Source organism: Morus notabilis, unplaced genomic scaffold (assembly GCF_000414095.1).
Source record: "Morus notabilis unplaced genomic scaffold, ASM41409v2 Scaffold302, whole genome shotgun sequence".
NCBI lineage: Eukaryota > Viridiplantae > Streptophyta > Magnoliopsida > Rosales > Moraceae > Morus > Morus notabilis.
Genome location: NW_010364886.1, coordinates 546,604 through 570,425, shown reverse-complemented (window position 1 = coordinate 570,425; position 23,822 = coordinate 546,604). Strand labels below are relative to the sequence as shown.

Below are 23,822 nucleotides of genomic sequence, written 5' to 3'. Positions count from 1 at the left end.
TATAACTGAAATATTATAATATTATAATTATATTAACCATTTTAATAATATTATTATATTCTATATCATAGTTATATAATATGTTATTTAATAATAGTTTTATTGTATTATATTTAATATAATAATAAATATGCATTATATTGTAATTATAATATAATATAATCATTATTTTTAATTATTTCAGTTATTATTTTAATAGTATTATTATATTCTATATATAATTATATAATAACATTTTTTTGTATTATATTAAATATAATAATAAATATATATTATATTATAATTATATATATTATGTTATAGTATAATATAATATAGTCGTAAATTTTAACTATCCACAGCAATTCAACCTCATAATTTACCAAATAATATTACACTGATTTTGGAACGAGTACAGCTACTATAATTATAGTTTACCAAACACCTAACTGCTTTTTGTAATAGCTGCTTCTTTCTTCAGCACAGCTAAAAGTAATTTTTTTAAAATCTACAGCACTACCAAACTAAGCCTTAATGGGCAGCCACAATTGTATTATATTCATACCATTTTTAACCACCTCATTGCATCTATATATAGGTGCTATGGTAGTTGATTCTTAGCATCAATGGGGAAAACAAATATAGAGAGAGAGAGGAAAAGCTTAGAGACAGAAAAGTCATGTTTCTCTTAAATATTGCAGTTCTTTCATTTGTTAAGGATAGTGTTTTTATCGTATTATAAGAGAGAAGGTATTGTTATTGTGCTCTCCTTATTTTAGAGAGAAGTTATTGCAATGCTTTTGCAATAGTAAAATCCTTCTATAGTTTGCCTTTGGTTTTGTTTGGGGATTTTTCACGTAAAAAATTCAAATGTCTATTTTATCTTCATTTTGTCTCATTTCTGGTTTTTCTCACCTTTCCAAATTCTAACATTTATCATAAAAAGGAAATCATAATGAAGAATAAATTTGCTAGACAAAATAAATTAAAAAAAAATAATTCCTTTGAGAGTGAGGGAGAGAGAGAGAGAGATTGCGATTTCTGAGAATGCGAACACTTTTACGTCCTTGGATGCAGACTTAGGATCAACTTAATTGTTGTATCAAAAAATAGAATAATCAAATCAGTGTTCTTCTTAATGACCCAAAAACTTCAAGAAAACATGAGAAAAACTCATAATCTTTGAACTCAATAGTTTTCTATCAAATTTCTAAACTTTCAAATTTGACAATATATCAACAAGAAAAATACAAAGAAAAAGAACAAATGATTGATTTCATAAATGCCACTTAAATTATGTACCTTATATCAAAATGTTCCCTGATTTTTCAAAACAGTTGAAAACACCTCCATGTATAGAAAACATATCAAAACTCTACTTCCATCTACTTCCGTCTACAACGGATTTAATGGTGTGACATACAATTAACAATTAAGTAAAGCCATTAAATTTTAACTAAAGCTATAAAAATAATTAAATATTAAAAATAAAAGGAGATTTTTTTAAAAAATATATTATATTAAAAGAGGCTTTTTTTAATAAAAATTATTATATTAAAAAATGCCTTTTATGTGGTCCTACACCACTTTTATCGGCAAAATTTCTCCCATCGTAACCAATTAAAGAATTAGCATAATCGGTTAAATGATTGGCATAATTTTCTTGCATTAAGTCGTAAGAGTTACTATTTTGGGAATTAGAAGTCGTTTATAAACATATGACAAATAAAACATTGTTATGCACTGATCCAAATAAATGTTCATGCATGACCAGATGTGCCTATCAAAAAAAGAACATGATAGATATAATTCTTCATGAAAATATTATTTAGATTAAAGCACGACAATATTATTTAGCATATCTGATTCTTTGGATTTTGGTGAGTTGAAGGTTTGGATTTGGGTGTAAAAGTTTAAGGAAGAAGGAGAATACAATTCTGGTCTTTTTTTTTTAATATAAATACTATGTTGTTAGAAAGTTTCTTTTTGTTTTTTAACATTTAATTATTTTTAAAGATTTAGTTAGAATTTAATGGCTTTAGTTAATTATTAATTGTATGTCACATCATCATATCCATTAACATTATAGTTGAAAGTGGATGAAGGGGATGTTTTAATCTGTTTTCTATACATCAAAAGGTATTTTGATTTGTTTTAAAAAATTGAGATGCATTTTGAAATAGGACACATGCTTCAGGGAGCATTTATTGAATTAATCCAAAAAACAAAATTATAGGAATAAAAAAACTGAAGAACTTACTTTTGAAGGTGAGAATGTCTTGAGGGGAGGATTCTTTTGGGGAAGAAGATAGAAGATGAAGACGTGAATGGACGAAGAAATTAGCAAGATGAGGAATTGGTGAGAGAGAAGATGAAAGAAGAAAAGGAAGCAAAAGTGCTACATGCATTTGGAGGAAAATGTAAAGAAGAATTGAGTGAAAAAAAAAAGAAAGAAAAGAAAGAGAAAAGAGCACTAAAAAAAATAAGACTAACAATCTAAGTAGCGACACGACGATACGATTCAAAACCTGCACGAAGTTAGCGAGTTTGGGTTTACTATAAATGAGTTTGAGTCATAATCGAGTTGACACGATTAACACATTAATAAATGGGTTAGGTTAGGGTTGACCTCCCAACACGAATTGACACGATTAACTAAATGTGTCATCTACAATATAATGATATGTGATATAACATGAAAGTTTGTATGATATTAAATATAAATAATGTGAATTTTATCTTCATTTATTTTTCTTAAAAGAAAAGATAAATTGATCAATAAACATGTTAAACCTTTTATGACCGTGTTAAATAAGTCATTATTATATTAATTATTTCTTTCGTTCGTCATTGTCGCCTTTTCTTTTATTTTAATTTTTTCTTCTCTGGAAATAGGCGGCTGTGCCTGGTGATCTCTCCCTAGTTTTCATTGGTGAGTTTTTTCTTTTTTTTTCTTTTTCCTTCGATTATTTATTTAGTTTATGTTTGGGGTTACAGTATTATTACGGTTATTCGGTTTTATCACCATTCGTTAAAAGGTATGATTTTTTTTTTCCTTTCCATTCTTTTTTTTTTTGGGTGTTTGTATTGAAATTTTGGATTATGCCTTTATGCCGATCCGTTAGGTTTAATTTTGCTCTGCTTCAGTAGGTTTAATTTGATTTTGATTTCTGGCTTTAGTTTTTATGATTGCTTCTTGAGAATTTTGGAAGAGGAATTTGACTCTCTCAAACATTATTCTAAACTCATGGCTCAATAAATTTTTGTTTTTTTTGTTTTTTTAGTAGGGCTCAATAATTGTGTCTACCATTGTATTTTGATCTTTGACAGTTTCACTTGCCTTTTTTTCTTTTCTTAATTAAAGACCTAGAATAGTTTTAGGGAAGAACAATAACCAATGACTCTAGAATGAATCAAACCGGCAACTTAAGTTGATCTCACCTAAAGTCATAACCAACAATCTAATTGTTTTGTTTTCATATAAGGAATATCACTCAACTTGAAAAGTGACGACGAACAAGCATAACTTATGAGCATGATCAATATAATAAAAATAGAAACTAGTTTTAAGTTTAATTTCTTAGAATTTTTGTTAAGAGTTTGATTTAAGTTTTGAAAAATGTTAGTATCTTCTTTTAATACTCTCTTTGTCATTTACTGTTTGATACGTGTTTGATACTTGCATTCATTGTTTAACACGTAGACTTTACTAATACATATATTATTATTTAAATAGAAAATGAGATAATAGAGTCAAATAATAAATGCAGAGAATAGAGAACGACAGAAATAGTAATGGTATAATTTATCATTTTGAGAAACTATCTAAGTTTCTAGTTATTGATTGTCGGGTAGTTTTTGTTGTTTGTTAGTCTTTTCTTTTTTCCCCCTGTTCTTATTCTCTGTGAAAGAGTATTGTCAAATTTGAAGCTTAGGTTATTTTAATCCTTTGATAAATGAGATTTTCTTTCCTTTTGATTGATTATGTAGCGATACTTATAAGTCGTTTATGTTCTTCTTCCGTATAGTGCTTGGGTGAGAAATGCAAGATCCAAGGATGCCAATACCTGATGAGGTGCCAAGCCATAAACCTCAAAAGAAGAAGATGTCGACCCAAAAAGCTCCTTTGTTTTAGATGAAAAGGCATGATGTCAAAACAGTTAAAGATGTACAAGGTTCTGTGCCATTGAAAGCAGGGCAAAAGGTCTCAAAAAGAGCTTTAAGGAATGACGTTTCTCCGATGATTCACCAACCGGAAACGTCGAATTCAGATTCGTTACCAGACTCATCCGCTTCTGGAAACGAGTACCGGGCACTGAGGCGGAAATACCTGCTGCTGGAGGAAGAGAGCTTCACGCTGGGGAGAGATTTGAGAGAGGTTGAAGATGAGGTGAAGAGCCTTGAATATGAGAAGCATGCACTCTTGGACAAGCTTCTTGTGTTAGAAGGCCGGCCTGATTGATCCGTCCGAGCTGCAGTCGCACAACAAACCCTACTTTTTTTTTTTAATTTTATTTTAAATATCTATCGTTAATACACACAAATGAAGCCAATAAAATGAGCCTCCATTTGGATTAAAGAACCACTTAAAGTTTCTTGGGACTTGTTTAGAATGTATAATTAAATTATGATTATTGATTCTGACGTTTGAAATTTAAATTTTTTATGAGATAAAAATATTATAATATAATTAATGATTTAAATTTAAGTATATGAAATAAACGGATCCTAAAAAATTACAGTATCCATACTCCATATGAGGCTGCACATGCCAAGGAGTTTCAGATATTTATCAGCATTCATGGTAATGCGTGAAGAATTACGCATACGAAGTTGCCATCTCCAAAATGGTATTATTGGTCGATCATAAAATAATAATAATAAAAAAAAGATGTTTCAAAAAGGTTCCTCAACATGTCTCATGAATCAGCGACTCTATTGTCATATTTTTCTTTACATACATGACAGTAGATATAATAGAATATAGAGTAAATTGTACTGTAGTACTTTGAATTATTCTGTTATTTATATAATGGACTCTAGACTTTTAATTTTGATAAATTGTATTCTGAACTTTAAAATCAGTTGTAATTGAAGTTCAATAGCTGATAATGTTAACAAATTGATTGTTCGAGACATGACATTTGCACGTGACATGGATTGAAAAATGACGATATTTGCTTTTTATGTACAACTCTCGTGTCTTAAACCTCAATTTGATAACATTCTCTATTAGATCTCAATTGCAACTGATCTTAAAGTTTAGGATGTAATTTATGAAAATTAAAAGTTTGAGGCACATCATGAAAAAAAAAAAACGAATAATTTAAGTACAACGGTGCAATTTACTCTAGAATATACAAAGTTTTAGTATTTGTCAACGTAAAGCTGAGCGCAGAAACTTGACTGTATTTTAAGACAAACTGTGAGAATTTTGTCACAGTAAATTAGCACCACTTCAGTTTGCGTCATGCTACAAAAGAAAGTGACTTTTTTTATGTACAAAGAAAGTATGAGAAACCTCCAATCTGCCTACCACGGATTTCCATTCCCTCAAAACATGAAAAAAGAGATTATGTATAAAGACCAATCATCACTCAAAACAAACAATAACAACGATTGTCATTTCCTCACCTACCCCACCTTCCTTTTACAAAAAAAGAAATGACTCATTGCCCGTTGGACACTCCAAGAAGCATTACCTGTCCTAGAACAACCAATGTTTGATGATCATTGTCTTGTTTGTGTTGTTTCTGATTCTCCAGATGTGGTTGGTTGAGAGTGGTCTACGGGGAGAGATTCTTCTACATGGCTTTGGTTGCTAGTGTTGTTGGCCTTGGAACGTTCGTGGCCGGGCATTAGCCACTGCTGAGAGTGTTCACTTGGGACCTCAGAATCATCAAAGGATTGAGTCCTGCTAAACATAACTGGCATGCCATGTTTTGTGCCCAGAGATTCTTGTAATGGCAGACGGCAAACTGGACAAGTGGACTGTTTTCTCAGTCATACATCAATGCAAGAGAGATGGAAATTATGGCCACATTTGGGCATGATTCTTAGTACTTCCTTCTCTTGGTACTCACCCAAACATATTGAGCACCTGCATGTAAAAAATGAAAAGAATGACTAAAAGCTTTCAAACTTGTATGTGTTCAATAGGATTAGGTCCCATGGAGATTTCATATAAAGAACAATAAGCAAGTAATTCTAAGAGCAGTAAGATTTTTGATGCACATTTGGGATTTGATTCTAGGGCTCTCAGAATTGCTTCTGTACAAATTTCTTAACATTAACCCGTTTGATAAAAATGGGCAATACATAGATCATTACACTTTTTTATAGAAGTTGCTTTTTTCAAAATGATTGACATGAAGTAAATACATGTAATTTTTTTTTAACAGAAATCTCAAATAGCCCGAATTATTTGACTTGCTAAAATGACACATAATAATAATATGATAGAGAATTTTTTTGGTAGGAAAGAACAAAAGATCCTATTTGGTAGGGTATGGTTTTGAAGTCTGAGATCTTTATTGGGCTATGTCAACTTTGCATATTTTTTCATTTTGGTGTAATTTTGATCATATCTGACGTTCGAAAACATGCAACACTGGTATGGATACCCTATCGAAGTAACAAACCAATTATTAAATATGAATCTTTGATAGACACATTAAGATTCTTCAAATATAGGCGGCTAAAATTACTCTCTTCTATAGAACTAAAAGCCTCTTGGTTGAACTTCATAGTGGGAATAGCAGCAACCAGAACTGGTTCAAGGCCACTAGCCTGGTGCTCTGGCTGCCAGCACACAATGAAAGCTTAAAATCCATAGCTCCAAACTCAAGCACTAATCCATAGAAAAAGAAAACACAAAAACTCAAGATTAATACATGGACACAAAAATGTAACTTTACAGTTTAGTCTTATTAAACCCTCCGATGATACCGGGATAGGAAAAGAAGTATTTCATAATTCAACTTAACCAATGTCTGAATCAACATCAACTAAAATGAGTAAGCAATATTTGTACATCTTTTCCTATCTTTCTCCTTCAACAATTACATTTTTTCAACATTAAATAAACAATAACCATAACGTATGTGCAAATCTTTCAATTCATTCCTCCACTACAACATTCTATCCAAAGAGAAACATTAACCTTTTGTCATGAAACCATTGGAAAATATTCCAGACTTTCTATTGGATGGAGGATTTCCCGAATTGTATTGAGCAAGTTGTAAGTGCCAAAATGGCGTCTATCTAATATTATGACCATTCCAGTTTCAAAAAAAAAAAAAAAAAAAAAAAAAAAAAAAAAAGGCGTCTTAATAATATTATGACCTTTCCAGTTTCAAAAAAAAAAAAAAAAAAAAAACCAAAAGGGCGCCTATATAATATTATGACCTTTCCAGTTTAAAAAAAAAAAAAAAAAAAAACCAAAATGGCGTCTATCTAATATTATGACCTTTCCAAAAACAAAAAAGAAAAAAAAAACTTAGAAAGCAAACTAATATTGAACCAACAATGACGAAGACCTTTAACTGGCTCATTTTCTTCCTCACCATGATTCAAAAGAACAAATGAATATTCATTAAAATAAAAATGTCCTAAGTGCATGCTCCTTAGAAGTTAAATATACCCTTTATATAAATCAAACTCAATAATCTACACAAATTTTATTGGCCGGTTGTCTACGTGCAAAGCTCAGATTCGTGAGTGGAGTTCCTCGACTTTTGGTTGTACCCCAAAAAGAATTGCAGCTGCTCAGTCAGAACTTGCTTCCCTCTACTACAGATCTCCAGATCTCGCTTGGAAAAAGATTTTGACCGCCTCCTCAAGCTTGAAGATTATTACTGGCGCCAAAGAGCCCGTGCGGTTGGCTTAATGGTGGCGACCAAAACTCTAGGTTTTTCCATGAATGTGCCTCTCGCTGGAAAAACCGTAATAAGTTTATGAGAGTTCTATTAAGGCATTTCTCGCGATTTTTGCCTCTTTCGATCCTTCTGGATTTGCCATTGGTGCTGTCACCGATTGCGTGGTTAGGGAGCTACCCCCAAATGGCAGTGAGGACGTGGATGATTTGTTCAAAGGGGAAGATGCGAAGCATGCTGTTTTTGCACTAGGGCTGAATAAACGCCCGGGCCCCGATGAATGTCCTAATCATTTTGTGACAAACCCACCTCTGGAATCATTTTGCGAAGCATGCTGTTTTTGCACTAGGGCCGAATAAAGCCCCGGACCCCGATGAATATCCTAATCATTTTGTGACAAACCCACCTCCGGGATACAATTCGCCAGTAAAGTATTCGTGCCAAAGCCATCAAACTGTATGAGTACATCTCAAGAGGGAGCTGTTCATTCAAGTTAGTCAAGTATAATACAGAAAGCATCAATTTCCCTCAGTCCCTAACATACACCGATTGTCCAATGACCACACGCGTTTCTTTCTTGGACCAACAACTCAAATCTATTATGCAAGTGTTGAGGATTCTCACCCCAATAATTTGTTGTTCTTGGGATGCTCATTAAACTTAAAAGAATATTTGGTGCTTGAAAATGGTTTTGGAAGTACAAAATTTTTCTAGACTTGACAGTGAAATCAAAGCAACAATAGTAAAATCAATGTATTTATTTTATCCAAACACATAACTATTCATCAACTAAAGTCGATCATTTCATTCATCTGTAGAAACACTGGTAACAAGCATTCTCAACAAGCTTCAGAAACAGAATGAAATCATTTTCTTTACTACAGTCGAAAACATGGAGAAAACGCGCCTTTGAATGGTATGATAAGCACGATCAATGTGGCAAACAGAGACACTACATTTTTAAGAAAAGCTAGCCAACTAAGAACAGTCCCAATCAATATCCTCATATTGCCATTAGATCACCGTAATTTCGCATCAGAACTATTGATCCTGCAAAAAGCCCCACAGCCCGAAGCAATTTCTGCGAGAGAGAGAGAAATGTAAACAGATTGGAATGAAACTGTTTTCTCAACCAAAACAATGCATTTCTAAGAAATAACTCATGAGATCCACACACACACACACACACACACACACACACACACAAATGTAGACTAATTACTAACTTGCGGACAAATCAGAGTTCTTAAACAATCACCGTCGCAGGATTATGCACAGGAATGTAGTAACAGAGTAGAAGATGAAGACATCCGTTAAGAATTATAGATCCTAATTCTTAACTACTGAAAGCAGTAAAATCGCAGAAGAAAAAACAAACAAGCATGAAAAAAAAGAAAATTATAGAAGTTCACTCTCAATGTAAGAGCTGTGACAACTTTCACCCGCTGCAGTATTTCACAATGATAAAGAACAAGATTACAAGAGAAATCACGTCTCTCGGATTTACTGTGTTTTCTCCAACCTATCTCTTAACCCTCAACACGATTCCCCATTAATATAAAGAATACTAGGTAGCCAAAATTACAAGCGTGAAAACGCCAAAGTACCCTTAGTATATAAATAATGGCCAAAGTACCCTTAGTATATAAATGATGATGATACCTAAGACCTCTTGGTCTAGTGGCACTGGGGCGTTTGGGTGGGAGGTTGCGGGTTCAATGCTGTCTTATATAAAAAAATAATAATAATAATAACGATAATGATAATGATAAAACTCAAATGACATAGAAGGCCAGAAGCACATTTCTCCTGAGTATTTTATTCTGTCCATCAGATCGTAATTAAAGTCATCCCATGAACAATACAAGTGCTATTATATTCATCAGCGCAATATATGGAAAAACAAGACCAGTCTCCAGAAAATAACAACATCAATCTAACAAATTAGAACTGAAAATTCAATGAATAACGTTAAACAATTAGAACCCATCACTTAATTAAGGTAAAAAAAAAAAATACCAAACAACTCCAAAACTTAAGATGGCCCTCTAATTTAAATTTGTTAAGCGGAAAAAAGTTGTGAACTTAAAAAAACAGATTCAAACGCCTAAAAAAAATGAATAAAAAGAAACAAACAATAAATCGAATTACAAAAGAGAAGTACCATGTTGTGGGCCCACTTTTCCTCGTCGTTGTACTGGGCGTACAAGAAACCTTTCACCATGTCCAGCGAGACAATAGAGTCCGCCATTGATGTGCAGAGAGAGCGAGAGAGATATATATTTTGATTAGGGTTTTGGGTTTCGGGTCTTGGGGAAGGATGGGAGAGAGTAACAAGCAAATGTGGGCGTGCTAATAGGAGTTAGTAGCTACCTTCCAAATTACGAAAATATCCTCTTCTAGTTCCCGCGATCTCGCTGAGCCAAAGGGTCATCATTGGGAAAGTAAACATTCATTTTGCTTCCCGAATTTGAATTTTCAATTTAAGTTGAGATGTGATATTTTTTAAATTTTTTAAATTTTTTTTATTATAATAAAAAAAATTAAATTTAATATTTTTGAGAATTTTTATTCTATAGTAGGGATGTACTTTCTCCCAACCGGTAGAGAATAAGGGCTTGTTCTTTTGATATTTTTGAGTTAAGTAACTTGAGTGTAGATTTTGAGTTGAGTTTGAGTTATAACTTGAATTGAAGTTGTAATTTGAGTTTGTGTTTAGTTGTGTACATTTGAGTTATGGTTTGAGATAAGAATCTTTTTTGAGTTTGTGTTTGAGTAAGTTAAAACTTGAATTTGTATTTACATAGTATTTTAATAAAAACTCAATGCTGATGAAAAATTTTAATAGGGTATATGGGTCTAGTTTTATTCGTCTTTTCATTGTTAACGCATAGAAAAAAAATCATCTCAATTAGAATTAAAACGAAAAAGTTATATCATTTTTAAGAATAGAAAAAATATTGTTCATTAACTTGAGTTCGAGTTTCTGAACTCGAGTTGAAAGGGAAACATGAACTCGAGTTTTAGTTTCAAACTCGAGTTCAAACTCGAGTTCAAACTCAAGTTCAAACTTAAAAGAACATGAACTCGAATAAAGTTATAACTCAAATTACTTTTTTAAAATTTTTCACTCAAAAGTTACTCTACCGAACAAGGCCTAAAAAATACCACCCGATCTAATTTCAATGGTAAAAAAGATGAGGAATATTAAATAAAAATGAAACCTCCCGATCTAAAAAATTATCGTCTAGTATTTTTTGAAAAAGTGATTGACACAATTTTTAAGTTAAAAATAGCCGTTTGCCAAATTAGTTTTATATTTATTAATCTAAATTCGTTGGTAAATTTCATAATTATTGTTGAATAAATCTCACATTTCCTGATTAATTAGCTCTTCACGTTTCTACTCACCATTACTACGCTTGCATCAACAATCCCGTGTATGTCAATCACACAATTTATTTCACTATTTAGAAAAGTCATGAAATAAAATATTCTTATAGTTGAATATATTTTTAAAGTGTATGAATCTAGATTTTTTATTATTATTCTTGATTAATACCTTGTTAACTAATATAGTTCCCGTTTGATTATTCGCTAGTTTGAATTTTATTGATTTGAATTTTTTTAATTTAAACAGAAAAATTTAAACTGTTTAGGGCCTTGTTCATTTCACGATTCGAGTTTTGCTATAATAAAAAGTTCTCAGAAACAATCATATCTTACTTTTTTATTACATTAAAAAGCTCTCACATAAAGTCACATCTCAACTCGAATTAAAAACTTGAATCAGCGAATTAAATTATAGTTTGAATTGATATTTTGATATACAGTTAAAATTTTAATTTGAATAGGGAATAAAATTTAAATTTGTGTTTGGTAATGTAAAAAGGAGAGAGTTGCTACCTTTTTGCTGTTTAAAAATATTTTGAAGGGTTGAACTTTAGGAGGAGTTAAACTCTAAATTAGATAATTTAACTTAATTCAAACACATAATATAATTTAAACTGGGACGAATTAAAACTGTACTCACCGTTTAAATTGAGTTTAATTGAATTAAATTAATCTTTAGAGTATTTGTCTTCTTCCCTTAAAGAAATAAATGCAAAACCAAAAAAAAAAGAAAAGAAAAATCAATCTTACGAAATGCTGAGGGTAAAAATAATTTTGCCACTTAAACAGAATTAAATAATCAACATATTTTATTAATATTTAACATTTTTTTAGGAAAATATTTAAAATTTATTTATTTTACTGATTTGAGTTTTTAATTTAAATTAAAATATAATTTTATGTGAAAATTGTAATAAAAAAATTAAAATGTGATTATTTTTAAAATCATATTTCACATAAAATCATGACACGTGGAATGCAAAATCTGGAAGCCAATCCTTCATTTTTTCTTGTCCATCATTCATTCAGATTGTTGGGCTCCTCCTGAGATCCAAATTCCAGCCAACCACTGTGAACCACATAGAGGACGCGAGAGAGAGAGAGAGAGAGAGAGAGAGAGAGAGAGAGAGAGAGAGAGAGAGAGAGAGAGAGAGAGAGAGAGAGAGAGAGAGAGAGAGAGAGAGAGAGAGAGAGAGAGAGAGAGAGAGAGAGAGAGAGAGAGAGAGAGAGAGAGAGAGAGAGAGAGAGAGAGAGAGAGAGAGAGAGAGAGAGAGAGAATGGCCGCAAGAGCATTTTGTGGGTGCAGAGCAATAACAGAGAATTCTGCCTCTTTCTCACCCCTTCTCATCAAATCCATGGCCACCCAGAAGCCCATTCCAACTGCTAATAGAACTGTTAGCTCCAGGAAGGTCAGTTTTATTTTTTTATTTTTTTATTTTTTATTCCTTTTTCTACTGGTTTCTATAATCATTTGTGGATTATAATGTAAACATATCATTTCTCCAACTAGAAATTATTGAAAGGAGAGATCTTTCTGCTTTCATTAATTACATTACATATTTGCAGTGTTGCACATTTAATTTTACGTTTTTTCCCTTCAGTTTTGACAAATTGCACTCTAAACTTTAAAATCAATAGCAATTGAAGTCCAATAACTGTGGACGTTTTCAAATTGACGGCTTAAATTAAGGGTGCAACATTAATTTACTCCATGTTTTAGTTACAAGAACATACTATTCAAGATGAGCAATTTATATTCATTTTAACGAGGATAGAAACTCATTTATGTTTAATTAGATGCTATCAAATGCATTTTAGTAGCGTTACCATCCATACTGTTATGATGACTTTCATTCAAGATTGTGGACTCTTCTGGTGGCATATTATATCATCAATGAAAATGGAATCTTGATGAATTGTTGTGTACTAAAATGGGTTGCCATTTTTATCCACAGAATTCAACTGTGTTCCCGCTAGGCGAGGAGGCGCGGAGCAGCCCCTTGACAGGCGGCACACCAGTGAAGTTGCTGACAAGGGTGGAGCAGCTGAAACTGCTGACAAAGGCGGAGAAAGCCGGGCTGTTGTCTGCGGCTGAGAAGTTTGGGTTCTCTCTTTCGACAATAGAGAGGCTTGGCCTGCTGTCAAAGGCCGAGGAATTCGGGGTGCTATCAGCAGCCACAGACCCGGGAACTCCAGGGGCATTGTTGACATTGAGCTTAGTTTTGTTGGTTTTGGGACCTTCTTTTGTTTACTTTGTGCCTGAGGACTACCCTTGGGAGATAGCCCTCCAAGCTGTTGTTGCTTTGGTCTCTGTGGCTGGGGGTTCTGCAGCTTTTGCCGCTTCAAATCTTGTATCAAACTTGCAGAAATCAAATTGAAAATTCCGTAAACTCTTTTACTTCAAGGTCTCACTCTCACTATGATTCATTCCTCTAAGAAGCCTGATTTTTCTCTAATCTCACTACAAGGATCAGCATATGAGTTCTCAGTGTGGTTCCAATTACTTTTATTGTAACGAGAGTTCATGCATATTCTATTACTCTGTAGATAGGAAATTTCGATCGTCGGGTTATCCTATTTTACATATATTATAAGGTCATTAACAACAACCATACCATTTAAATCAAACGGCGCATATGATATGAGACTCGCGAGAGTATATCGTTAGGCAGCAACATTACACTTGCTTTATAAACATTACACTTGGAAGAACATGATATTCAAGATGAGAAACATTACACTAGCTCTTTTGCTCTAATAGTAGTGTATGTTATCAAATGGGAATTTGAGGATCTTAAATTACTCGACTGGTTTGAATTTATGTGATAATCATCTTTTAGTTCTCTACTAATGGACAACTATACTCAATAATAGACAATAATTAGCATTTCTTAAAATCAATCACATTATCTTGCCCATATAGCAATTTAGTCATATTTAGATTGTAACTAGAGCATACCATCATAAGAGCGAATTTTTATCAACTGTTGTCTTAAAACTGTGTTAAGAGAGGGAAAGAGATGGAGATCACGCGTATAAACAAGTGTATCAGAATGAAAACATCAGTTCTTATAAAAGAATATATTGCACAATTGCATTTTCTCCAAGCCAAGCAAGCTCTTATAAAATAAGCCAGAGGGGTAAAAAAGGCAAAAAAAAAAAAAAAAAAAAAAAGACAATAATCTTGGTCAATGGTTGAAGTTGAAAAAAAAAATTCTAAATCTTAGTACCCCTCATTTATCCATAAGAAAAGGGAGCTAAAAGAGGGAAAAAATAAAAAGAAGATTAAAAAAAAAATGAGCCTCATTTGTATCCCAAAAAATGCCTATCCACCGCTTCCTTCTACCAATGTTCAAGTAGCAACAGAACCGCGGCCCCCACCGCCTTGGCGTCCACTTCTTCCATTCTGATTACGCTGATAACCCTCTCCGCTGCGCCCAGTTGAACCCCTACCTCGCCCTGAAAACTCACCCTGGTTTCTGAATTCATTCCTTCCATAATTGCGACTGCCACCGAAGTTGCTACGGCTTCTAAAACTGTCGCTACGGAACCCGCCTCTTCCAGAAGAAAACTTCCCTCTCCCACTCCCACTAACTGAAACAAATAACAGCTTTGTTAGGCTTCTTTTCCAAACAAACACATCAACCCAAACAAAGGTTTTTTCTCATGTCACTTATGTTCAGGTATATTTATACAACTCCACAGACTAGTGGTTTAATGCTCAACAACTCAAACCGACAGAAACTTGTTAAGTCTTACCTCGAGTAGTGGTTCTCTTCTCCTCGACAACGGCCTGACGATCCCCAATTGTAAGAGGTGAAGCCTGCAAGTCAAATAAGATTTATATCAGATACAGAAAGAAGAGAAGTAAACTCATAGTACAGTGCAATAACAGTATAAGTTAACATGAATAAACTGGCGAAGAAAAATGAGCTCTGTTTATAATGGCATAAGTAAAGAACTTCCTGAAAATAGAGATCTATTGCATTAAACAAACTAATCCATGTACTCATAAGTCAGACACCGATCAAATTTAATAAGAACATAAAATCAAAAGTAACACAGTACACATGTTTAAGAACATGAAACGAGTAGTTGTATACATGTGGAAAGCATTTACAACTCATAAATAAGTTTGTACACCTACCTGCAGTGCACTGTTCATGGAACTCAAGCTTTCAAATTCGACAAAGCCGAAACAGAATCCTTGCTGCAAAAAACCCAAAGAAATATCATCAGAAAGTGCCACATCAATAAATCATCAGTTGAAATGGAAAATGCTTTATATGAAATTGCATCAAAGGCAAACCTTGCTACTTCTGACTTGGATCCCATCACGTTTAATAGGGCCAAATTTCTTAAATTCCTCCTCCAGCTGTTCGACTGTTGCATCATACGGCAAGTTCCGCACATATATGGAATGACCTTCAGCTGTGAAAAATACATGCCAAAATTGAAATATGCGACGCTTTATAGGGAAAATACCAGCACTTGTAGACATGAAACCTAGAATGATGAAATATTGACCCTTCCAGATCAATATAGAGCCTTTACACTCGCAGTTCAACCTTCTTTTATATATGAAAAATTAAAAGAGACCAATTCCTAAAAAGAGTGTAACGAGAAGCTAAAACGTTTTTTTAGAAACATTTATATTCGCACAGTTTGAATCGAGAAATACATACTTTCTTCATGTGCAGAGTCACTTTCAGGAGCACCACTCCCACTAGGAGCTGATACCCCCACAACAGGGGCATGTTTTGCAGAATTAGACGATTGTTGATCAGTGTTTGTTGTTGTTGTCCTCACAACAGCTCGGTTAGGAACATATGCAGGTGTTGGCGTTGTACTAGCCTTCATTACCTTCAACTAAATGTTGCGTGCTAGTCAGAAAGAGAGGTATGTAAAAGTGTAACATATACAGAAACAAAGAATAAAATTAGCAATAAATAGCAATAAACTCACAATCGATGCATATGATTTCTTTGGAATGTCCTCCTGGGTTTCAGGAGCAGAATCAACAACTGGAAGACTTCTGTTCCAACTTGAATGAGAAGGGGGTTCCACAACCTCATCTTCGACCACAGAGCTGTCCTCATCATCTGAAGGATCGTAAACTTCAGCACCATCATTAGGATCTTCCTCTTCTGAAGGATTTGCAGGGTCCACCACTGGATTATCAGGAGAATGAGTAGTAGGCTCTGAAAAGTGAAAACCATAAATCAAAAAATGATATCAAGGAAGAAGAATTTGCAAATGGAGTTTAAACCAAGCCCTAGATAAACACTTGATTTATAAAGGAAGACTAATGCAGACCTGGTTCTGCAGCCAAGGAAACTTCCTGAGCATTTTCGCTGATGCCATTAACTGGGACAGAGTTGACCTGCAATACTTTGCTCTCCTCAACAAACCTAAATACATCATTTAAGACATAGTAACCTTTGTCTTGAGGAGCAAGAAAGAATGTTTGTGTGAATTTCTTTCTGATGTTGTCCGTTCCTGTCAAGCATCCAGTTACTAGAACAATTACTCCTTTCTCATATGACTCCTGAGCATCCGCAGTTGTGATTTCTGCCGTATAGTCCTCATATTTCAAGGACAAAATCTTCTCATTTATTGCCTGCTTAGTCAATAACATAATGTCAAGACATGCATATATTTTCTCAAAATCTAAAACTCTAATTCAACTGTAATACTTCAAACGCATTTTCTTTCTTTACCCTTCAAAAAAAAAAAAAAAAAAGAAACAAAATTCAAAAATTGAAAAACAATTAGCTAACCTGGTAATTTTTTATGGGAAGATCTATACAAGATTATTTATATAAGTTGTCATTCTCAAACATTAAACAGCAAAATTCCGGAATAGAAGCTATTAATCATTTTAGAATAAGAGTACTATAAAAATCAAACAACACACCCAGACAGCATCCAATAGCTACTTCATCTACCGACTAGTTCAAAAAGCAAGCAAAGGGCTAAATACAGACTTACATAACAAAAACTCTGCCAAATCTAATCCGCAAACAGGCAAAATACTAGATCAAAATGATCTTTCCCCACAATGGCTCACTAAGTGACAATAAATCCTCTATAAACAAGTTTTTCTTTTTCTGACATAGGCATAACTTACAATAAAATTTTCCGACACCAAGAATTTGAATCCAAAACCAAACATTGAAGAACAGGCACATCCAAGAATATGGAACGTAAATATACTTGCCTTCATTGTTGTCACGGTTGCCATTGTGCCAGTAGCATCTGGCCTGCTAAGCGAACTCGAATCCTGATAAAATCGATGCACCAATTCCGGAGAATGGTGAAGGATTTTGTAATATTGCCCCACAAACGCATTCCCAACAACTTCGGCCGAAACGGGACTTTCCTGCATTGCCATCTGAAAGAGAAAAGTTCAACAACATTAATACATGATCGCAAGGACTTAATCATTGAAAATGTTATTGATATAAATGCTCAAAAAACTGAAAAACGAAAAACAATCAAAAGGAAAAAAAAAAAAGAAAAAAAAATGGCATGACTCTCTGAATAGCTAAATGTATCGGAACAAACATGATATGAAGAACTTAATTTCATTTAGGCTTTATTTAATTAACATCATGATAATTAAATTAATTTATAGCTGAACAAGAATGGATCAACATGAAAAGCATAACAATTTCTCAGTGAAAAAAGAAAATTGTAAACAGACAAAGTAAACCCCTTTTTCCCGTACGCCATGCTCAGAAACTAAAGTTATTAAAAAAAAAAAAAAACACAAAAAAAGGTCAACCAGGTTATCAGAAAAAAGGAAACAAAAAAGGAAACAAACCCAGAAACGAAATCATCAAAATAATTAAGAAAACGACATCTAGATTGCAATTGGGCAAAGATTCAGAACCCTAAATCCAATTACTACGACAAACCCAATAAAGGAGTGAAGAAGTTTGATCTTCGAACAATGAAACTGATAGATCAATCATCGAATCGGAAATCCCAGATCAAATTTGACAGAGCCAAACAAATAATTAATTGTAGAGAGAGAAGGAGCTAAAGATACCTGCTTTGGGACTGATCTGGAGCTTACGATATAGAGAGAGAAAAAGAGAAAGATCTGTAGATAGAGAGAGAGAGAGAAAGAGAAGAGAGAGAGAGAGAGAGGGAAGAGTGGTGTAAAGCGAAGGAAGAGTTAGGAATTGGGAAGTACAGGGCAAAGATTCTGAGGGGAGTGCTTTTAGTTTTATATATAATGTTGTTGATTATGAGATCACGAGAAGAAGACCAAAAATGGTTTTTTATAAGACTTGTTCTAATATTTAGAGTTCGAAATGGAAAAGGCTTTGTCCTAATGTACAAATCCTTCTACAAAACAAATTTCTAATATTCTTTATTAGGGAGAAAAAAAAGAGAAAATTATATAAATATACTAAAGGAGAGCTCGGAGGTACTCTTCACACAGACATAATCTATTGTTCTTTCTATAGTAAAATGACGCTTTTGCCCTCCATTTACTGCTCCCTTCTTCGTCTGGCGTAGGGGCATTTTGGTCTTTAGGTTTTGTTGTCGTTTGCTTTGCCATTGGCGTGTGGTTTTTGGTCATTTCAGGTGTGGAGCCCTATGTTTGCTCCTTCCAGAAGTTTCTACTTTTCTCCGCGCCGCTTTGACTTTTTTTTTCCTTTCTCCTCCTCCTCTGATTCGTTACTTTCGCTTGGTTTGGGCTGAAATCTTGGATATGTTCTCTTATGGCTTCGATCTCTTTGCCCCTTTGTCTCATTTGCGTGGAGAGTTGGGATTTTTATCCCTTTTCTTTTATGGATTTTTTTTTGAGTATTTGGATTTGCGATCTAGATTGGGGTTTTTTTTTTTTTTTTGGGTGTTCTTGCTGTAGGGCTGTCCGATTCTTCTTGCTTGCTTCTCCATTGGTTTCGTCCATTGTTTTGCTTTGGGTTTTTATGTGGTTTTCTTAGAGTGCATGCTTCATTGTTTATTTTTCCCTGTGTTTTTTTTTTCAGTATTTTTAGTTCCTTTTTGTCTAGTTTTTTATTTTGTTATTGTTTTTTTTTTTTATAAATTCTTTGGAACTCATTAATGTGTTGGTGCAGGATTCTTCCATTCTATCGGCGGATCTTTGTATTCATCGGCTTTGGTTGTCTTCATTTGCGATTTTCGGTTTGGTTTTTTTGCTCCTTTTTATTTCTTGATCTTTCTAGTTTAATGTATCTGATAATTTTGTTGTTAGATTCTTACCCCTTTTTGATTCTTTGATGTTCTGCTTCTGTTGTCGTTTATATTTTCTTTGGTGTTTTTATAGCATTGGTTTAATTTCTTGTTGTGATTTCGCTCTATTATGTTTTACATTTATGTGTTTGCTGATGTAGCTATGTTTGATGTTGGTCTTGTTCTTCGTTTCAGCTTATATCTTTTTTCGCTTTGTTTGATTTTGCATGTTTATTCCGTTCATTTACTTTTTTCCTGTGGTTTTGGAGAATTATGTTTTGATTTATTTCTTGATTGGTATAGTAATTTTGAAAGATTGCATGCTCAATTTGTTTTCCCTCATGTTTTTAATGTTTCTTTCTGTTGTGTTTCCTGCTATTTGGTTCCTGGCCTTAGCTATTTAAATTCTTTAACATGTGGCAACATCATATGCGATTTTTGAGTGGATAGTACATATGATTTTTGAGATTTTGTTTTTTGATCTTTAATTCTTTATCTTCATTTGTTTTTGTATTTAGTGAGGAATCTTTATATGGATGTTTCTATGTTGTCTCGGTTGATCTCCATATTTTTTATGAAGCATTTATTAAGGTAATGACTTATAATATCTGCAATGCTTATTTACCCTGCCACGTTGATCATTTGTACCTATGTTACTATAGAAATTTTAAATAAATCTTTTATTCTTATCTTCTTCTCGCAATGGGAAAGCAATTTTTTGGGCCAAACAAATTTGATTGCTTTTCTTTTCCCTTCTTTTCTTTTTCTTCATTTCCTTCTCTGGTAAAATTTTCCCCCTTTGCTGTTCCTATTTCTTTCTTTTCTTTCATGTTTTGTTCTTTTTTTTTCCAGGTGATTACTATGTTTTTTCTTCAGCATTTATTAAGGTCATCACTATATTATATGTAGTGTCTATTTGTTGTGTCATGTCAATTATCCGTACTCATATCACTGTAGAAAGATTGAATGAATCTTCTATTTTTTTCTACTTTCTACAACTGGAAAGAAATTTCTGTGTAGGAAAAAATTTGATTGTGTTTTTCTTTTCCCTTTTTTTCTCCATTTTATCATCTAATTTTTCCTCTTCTGCAGTTCCTTTGTTTTCCCTGTTTTTTTTATATTGTATTATTCTTATTACTTAATTTACGAATTTTAGTTTTCTATATCCTATCCACCAACTTTCTGTTTTACGTGTAATCTCCTTAAAGGTGGTGCATTTGCTTTCTGTTTCTATAAGAATGTCCCTGCTGATGGACTTATTATACATGTCCCCATTTCTCTCTCTCCTCTTTCACCCATTGCTTCCTTATCTCAATTTACATCATTTACTGCTCTTTTAGCTGGTCTATCGTTTCGTTCTCGACCTTACTTAATACTTGATTATCTTATTTATGAGCCTTTCACCCTTACTTTCATCTGGTTGGTTGACATTTCAAATTTAAGTCGTTATCTATACTGTTCCAGGAACTGTTCATAATCGCTATCCATATCTATTTAATTCATATCCCTGACGTTGGATGCATTCATTTGCTAGGATAGTATTGATATTTACTGTTATTTGTCATTTTTTTCTTTGTATTTGCTTAGTAAGTTGTCCTTATACATTTACTGTTTCATTTATTTTCTGATGATGTATACATGCATATTATAGATACATACATATATATACATATATATTTCTCTACCTACTTTAGTCTTCGTTTAGTCTTGGTAAGTTACTTTGCATGACAATGATGATAGTAATTAATTTTGATGTGTTGAGTTTTATATAGTTTCTCTAGAAATTACTGTGAATAGTATTTTTCTAATTTGATTTTGATCTTATTCATTGTTTTTCAATTGGATTTTACAAAGTTTTGTCCTCCTTTTTTTTTTTTTTGCTTCTTCTACAAATTTTGATAATTTGGTTTCTATTATTATCCATGGTTACGTAAAATTTCTTTTTCCATTGGTGACCTTTCTATCAAGACCGAGCAATTTATCAGAATTATTGTGTAGGATAATATTGCTGAGAATCTTTTGTATTATTAATATGACTACTTTTATGATATGTATTTGTTGATATAAATAGGAAATGGCGAGTTATAAGTTAAAAATCAGAAATTTCTAAGCTACGATGTAGTTATGGATTTTTGAACTATGATCAAGAAAGAAGTATAGAATGTTGTGTTAAACCCACAAGTGGGTAAACACATGACTATTAAGGTTAAGAAAAGAAAGAGAATTGAAAGACATCAATTCTAGGGTTTTAGAAACAATCGGAGTGAAAAATGGATGAAAAAAGGGGTTCGGAAGGCCGAATCGAATAAATTGGGTTTTGAGTGATTTAAGTGGACCGATTCAAAATTTGTTGACCAAAACGTCGCCCTCAAAAAGTTAGTCAAGAGTGGTCAAGGTTGACTAAGTTGACCAACTGTCTGAAAAATGCAGATAAAACGCACACTGGACATGAATTAAACGGAACATAAATGAGATAATTATTATGAATGGATGGCTAGGATTTAAAGTAATTAAATTGATGAGTGACTGAGATAAGGACATGTGGAAAGCAAGAAAAAAAAGGGGCAGCCGGCCAACTTAGTGAGGAAGCAAGAGATATTAGTTGGAATTTTTGCAAAAAAGTCCTTGAAAAAGTCAAAATTTGCATTGTTTGGTCTCTTACTTTTTGATGGTCGGTTCAATGATGAACAAATACAAGTAAATGGTCACTTTTCAAGTAGAAAAAAACCAGAGAGCCAAGCCAAGAGAAAAAGAGAGGGAAAAAAATTTCCAAAGTGAGAAAAGAGGGATTTAAGCGAAAATTGACGGAATTACTGAGAAATAGCGTCACTAAAGCTTGTTCTCCATTCCCTAAGGTGAGATTTCAAGTTTTTCCTCTTATTTTCTCTTCCTTGGCTGCCGTGGAAGTGTGGGGAAAGTATGGAAAAATTTTTACTAAAAATGGTGATTTGCTTGTAATGGTTAAGGAACTTGAAATCTAGTGAACTAAGAATAAATTCTTGGTTATTGAACTTTTATTTCTGGCAATTCTTGATATAGAGAATTTTGATAGAAATATGGAGAAACCCTAGAACCATGATGATGTTGATGGTGAATTGAAAGAGAAAGGATATTGTTTGTGTTTGAAGGTGAAAATAATGGATAAAAGTGAGCTAAAGTTAGCTCGGGAAATATAGAGAAATAGGCAGAACTCTGCTAAAATTTGATTTGAGCATTTGAACTAGAACCGGATTTCAAGAGGAATAAGAGATTAAAGTGTGAAAAGTAAGTCGATTCAAAAATCGGTGATGTATAGAAACTGAACACAATGAGAATTTTCAGTTTTGGACCAAAACTGAAAATTATGCCCATGACTGAGGAAGGTGCACGGTTTTAGTGCAAATTCCTGAGATAGAAAATATTTTGGCATTGAATACCAAACATAAGGATTGTAGATCTTTTTGAATTAAATTTTAATGTAACTATTGCTCTTAGATTTTGAATCTAACGATACAAAATTTATGCAATAGGATTGGTTAACGATCGAAGTCGGAAAGCATCAAGTGAGACAAAGGACGCAACATTAGTGAAACTTCTGTAAGTATCAGTAGTTTTTCTTGTCTACAACGCGAATAAATTTATTTCTCTATGTTGCTCAATCTGAGCATATTGTAGACTAGATGTATGCTAGAATGTGAAAGATGACTCCTGAATGTTAGATACAATGTTATGCATGTATCTACAAGACTTAAGTAGCAGTATAATTCTATTATGTGAAAAATATGTATCGACGTCAAGTCGATGTCAAGTTAAGAGAAAAAGTTAAACTTTAATGAAAAATCAATCTCATGATAAATTTCTCAAAAATGCACAAAGTCATAAGATTTAACTAAAGTTACCGTTTCAATGAGAAAATTGATAAACGGTAAGAGACCAAACATCCTATTTGTACCAGCCTTGGAAGGAAAGGTTATTATGAGATTGAAAGAGACGAAACCATGACTGAGCTGGATTAGTTAGCTACCCCACTCCTCACTAGTTGTGCGCGCTATGGTACAAGAGGACAGGGCCCATAAGAAGTAGAAGACAAGAAAATGAAAACATAAACCGTTCCATATAAGGGTACAATTTCTGTAAAGAAGAATGAAAAGAATGAAAAACACAATATGTAAGTCGTTCAAAACTTGAAAATACAATGCGAACGACTAAAGAGAGACGAAAACTAAACAAAGTGTGTAATGAAAGAAGAAGAACATAAGCCATGCATGTCATAGTAGTATAGAGTGTCTTAGGATATATGACATGAATGCATATATGGGTTTGCATAATTACTGCATCTATTATGACCTACTATTACTTGCTGAGCGAAAGCTCATTCAGTTTATT

At 33.1% G+C, this 23,822-nt stretch overlaps 5 protein-coding genes across 5 annotated transcripts; 2 read left to right on the top strand and 3 right to left on the bottom strand.

The window, feature by feature from the left end:
- The first annotated feature begins 4,114 nt into the window (after positions 1-4,114).
- LOC21402033 lies at positions 4,115-4,441 on the top strand. Its single transcript, XM_010107083.1, has one exon. The coding sequence runs from the start codon at positions 4,115-4,117 to the stop codon at positions 4,439-4,441; it is 327 nt and encodes a 108-aa protein (XP_010105385.1).
- A 1,268-nt stretch (positions 4,442-5,709) lies between these two features.
- On the bottom strand, positions 5,710-7,547 carry LOC21402032. Its single transcript, XM_010107082.2, has 4 exons — positions 7,506-7,547; positions 6,687-6,780; positions 6,063-6,079; positions 5,710-5,970 (listed from the first exon to the last, which is right to left on the bottom strand). The coding sequence occupies exons 1-4, from the start codon at positions 7,545-7,547 to the stop codon at positions 5,710-5,712; spliced, it is 414 nt and encodes a 137-aa protein (XP_010105384.2).
- Positions 7,548-8,593: 1,046 nt separating this feature from the next.
- LOC112093320 (mitochondrial import receptor subunit TOM5 homolog) lies at positions 8,594-10,200 on the bottom strand. Its single transcript, XM_024171517.1, has 2 exons — positions 10,018-10,200; positions 8,594-8,934 (listed from the first exon to the last, which is right to left on the bottom strand). Exons 1-2 carry the CDS (start codon positions 10,102-10,104, stop codon positions 8,857-8,859), a joined length of 165 nt encoding a protein of 54 aa, XP_024027285.1. The 5' UTR covers positions 10,105-10,200; the 3' UTR covers positions 8,594-8,856.
- Positions 10,201-12,485: 2,285 nt separating this feature from the next.
- On the top strand, positions 12,486-13,636 carry LOC112093321. Its single transcript, XM_024171518.1, has 2 exons — positions 12,486-12,655; positions 13,202-13,636. The coding sequence occupies exons 1-2, from the start codon at positions 12,524-12,526 to the stop codon at positions 13,622-13,624; spliced, it is 555 nt and encodes a 184-aa protein (XP_024027286.1). The 5' UTR covers positions 12,486-12,523; the 3' UTR covers positions 13,625-13,636.
- A 788-nt stretch (positions 13,637-14,424) lies between these two features.
- Positions 14,425-18,591, bottom strand: LOC21402031 (ras GTPase-activating protein-binding protein 2). The gene is made up of 9 exons (XM_024171507.1): positions 18,301-18,591; positions 17,467-17,640; positions 16,563-16,866; positions 16,212-16,447; positions 15,932-16,115; positions 15,556-15,677; positions 15,394-15,456; positions 15,006-15,069; positions 14,425-14,840 (listed from the first exon to the last, which is right to left on the bottom strand). Exons 2-9 carry the CDS (start codon positions 17,638-17,640, stop codon positions 14,599-14,601), a joined length of 1,389 nt encoding a protein of 462 aa, XP_024027275.1. The 5' UTR covers positions 18,301-18,591; the 3' UTR covers positions 14,425-14,598.
- Positions 18,592-23,822: the final 5,231 nt, after the last annotated feature.

Bases quoted from the DNA above. Each gene is read 5' to 3' on its own strand.
- LOC112093321 (XM_024171518.1), top strand. From the start codon at position 12,524: ATGGCCGCAAGAGCATTTTGTGGGTGCAGAGCAATAACAGAGAATTCT. The intron at 12,656-13,201 runs GTCAGTTTTATT...TTTTATCCACAG, and splicing joins GAACTGTTAGCTCCAGGAAG to AATTCAACTGTGTTCCCGCT.
- LOC112093320 (XM_024171517.1), bottom strand. From the start codon at position 10,104: ATGGCGGACTCTATTGTCTCGCTGGACATGGTGAAAGGTTTCTTGTAC. The intron at 8,935-10,017 runs GTACTTCTCTTT...TCTCTCTCGCAG, and splicing joins AAAAGTGGGCCCACAACATG to AAATTGCTTCGGGCTGTGGG.
- LOC21402033 (XM_010107083.1), top strand. From the start codon at position 4,115: ATGAAAAGGCATGATGTCAAAACAGTTAAAGATGTACAAGGTTCTGTG.
- LOC21402031 (XM_024171507.1), bottom strand. From the start codon at position 17,640: ATGGCAATGCAGGAAAGTCCCGTTTCGGCCGAAGTTGTTGGGAATGCG. The intron at 16,116-16,211 runs GTGAGTTTATTG...CGCAACATTTAG, and splicing joins AGAAATCATATGCATCGATT to TTGAAGGTAATGAAGGCTAG. The intron at 14,841-15,005 runs GTAAGACTTAAC...TATTTGTTTCAG, and splicing joins GAAGAGAACCACTACTCGAG to TTAGTGGGAGTGGGAGAGGG.
- LOC21402032 (XM_010107082.2), bottom strand. From the start codon at position 7,547: ATGGTGAGGAAGAAAATGAGCCAGTTAAAGGTCTTCGTCATT. The intron at 6,781-7,505 runs GTTGGTTCAATA...GTGTGCTGGCAG, and splicing joins AGTTAAAGGTCTTCGTCATT to CCAGAGCACCAGGCTAGTGG.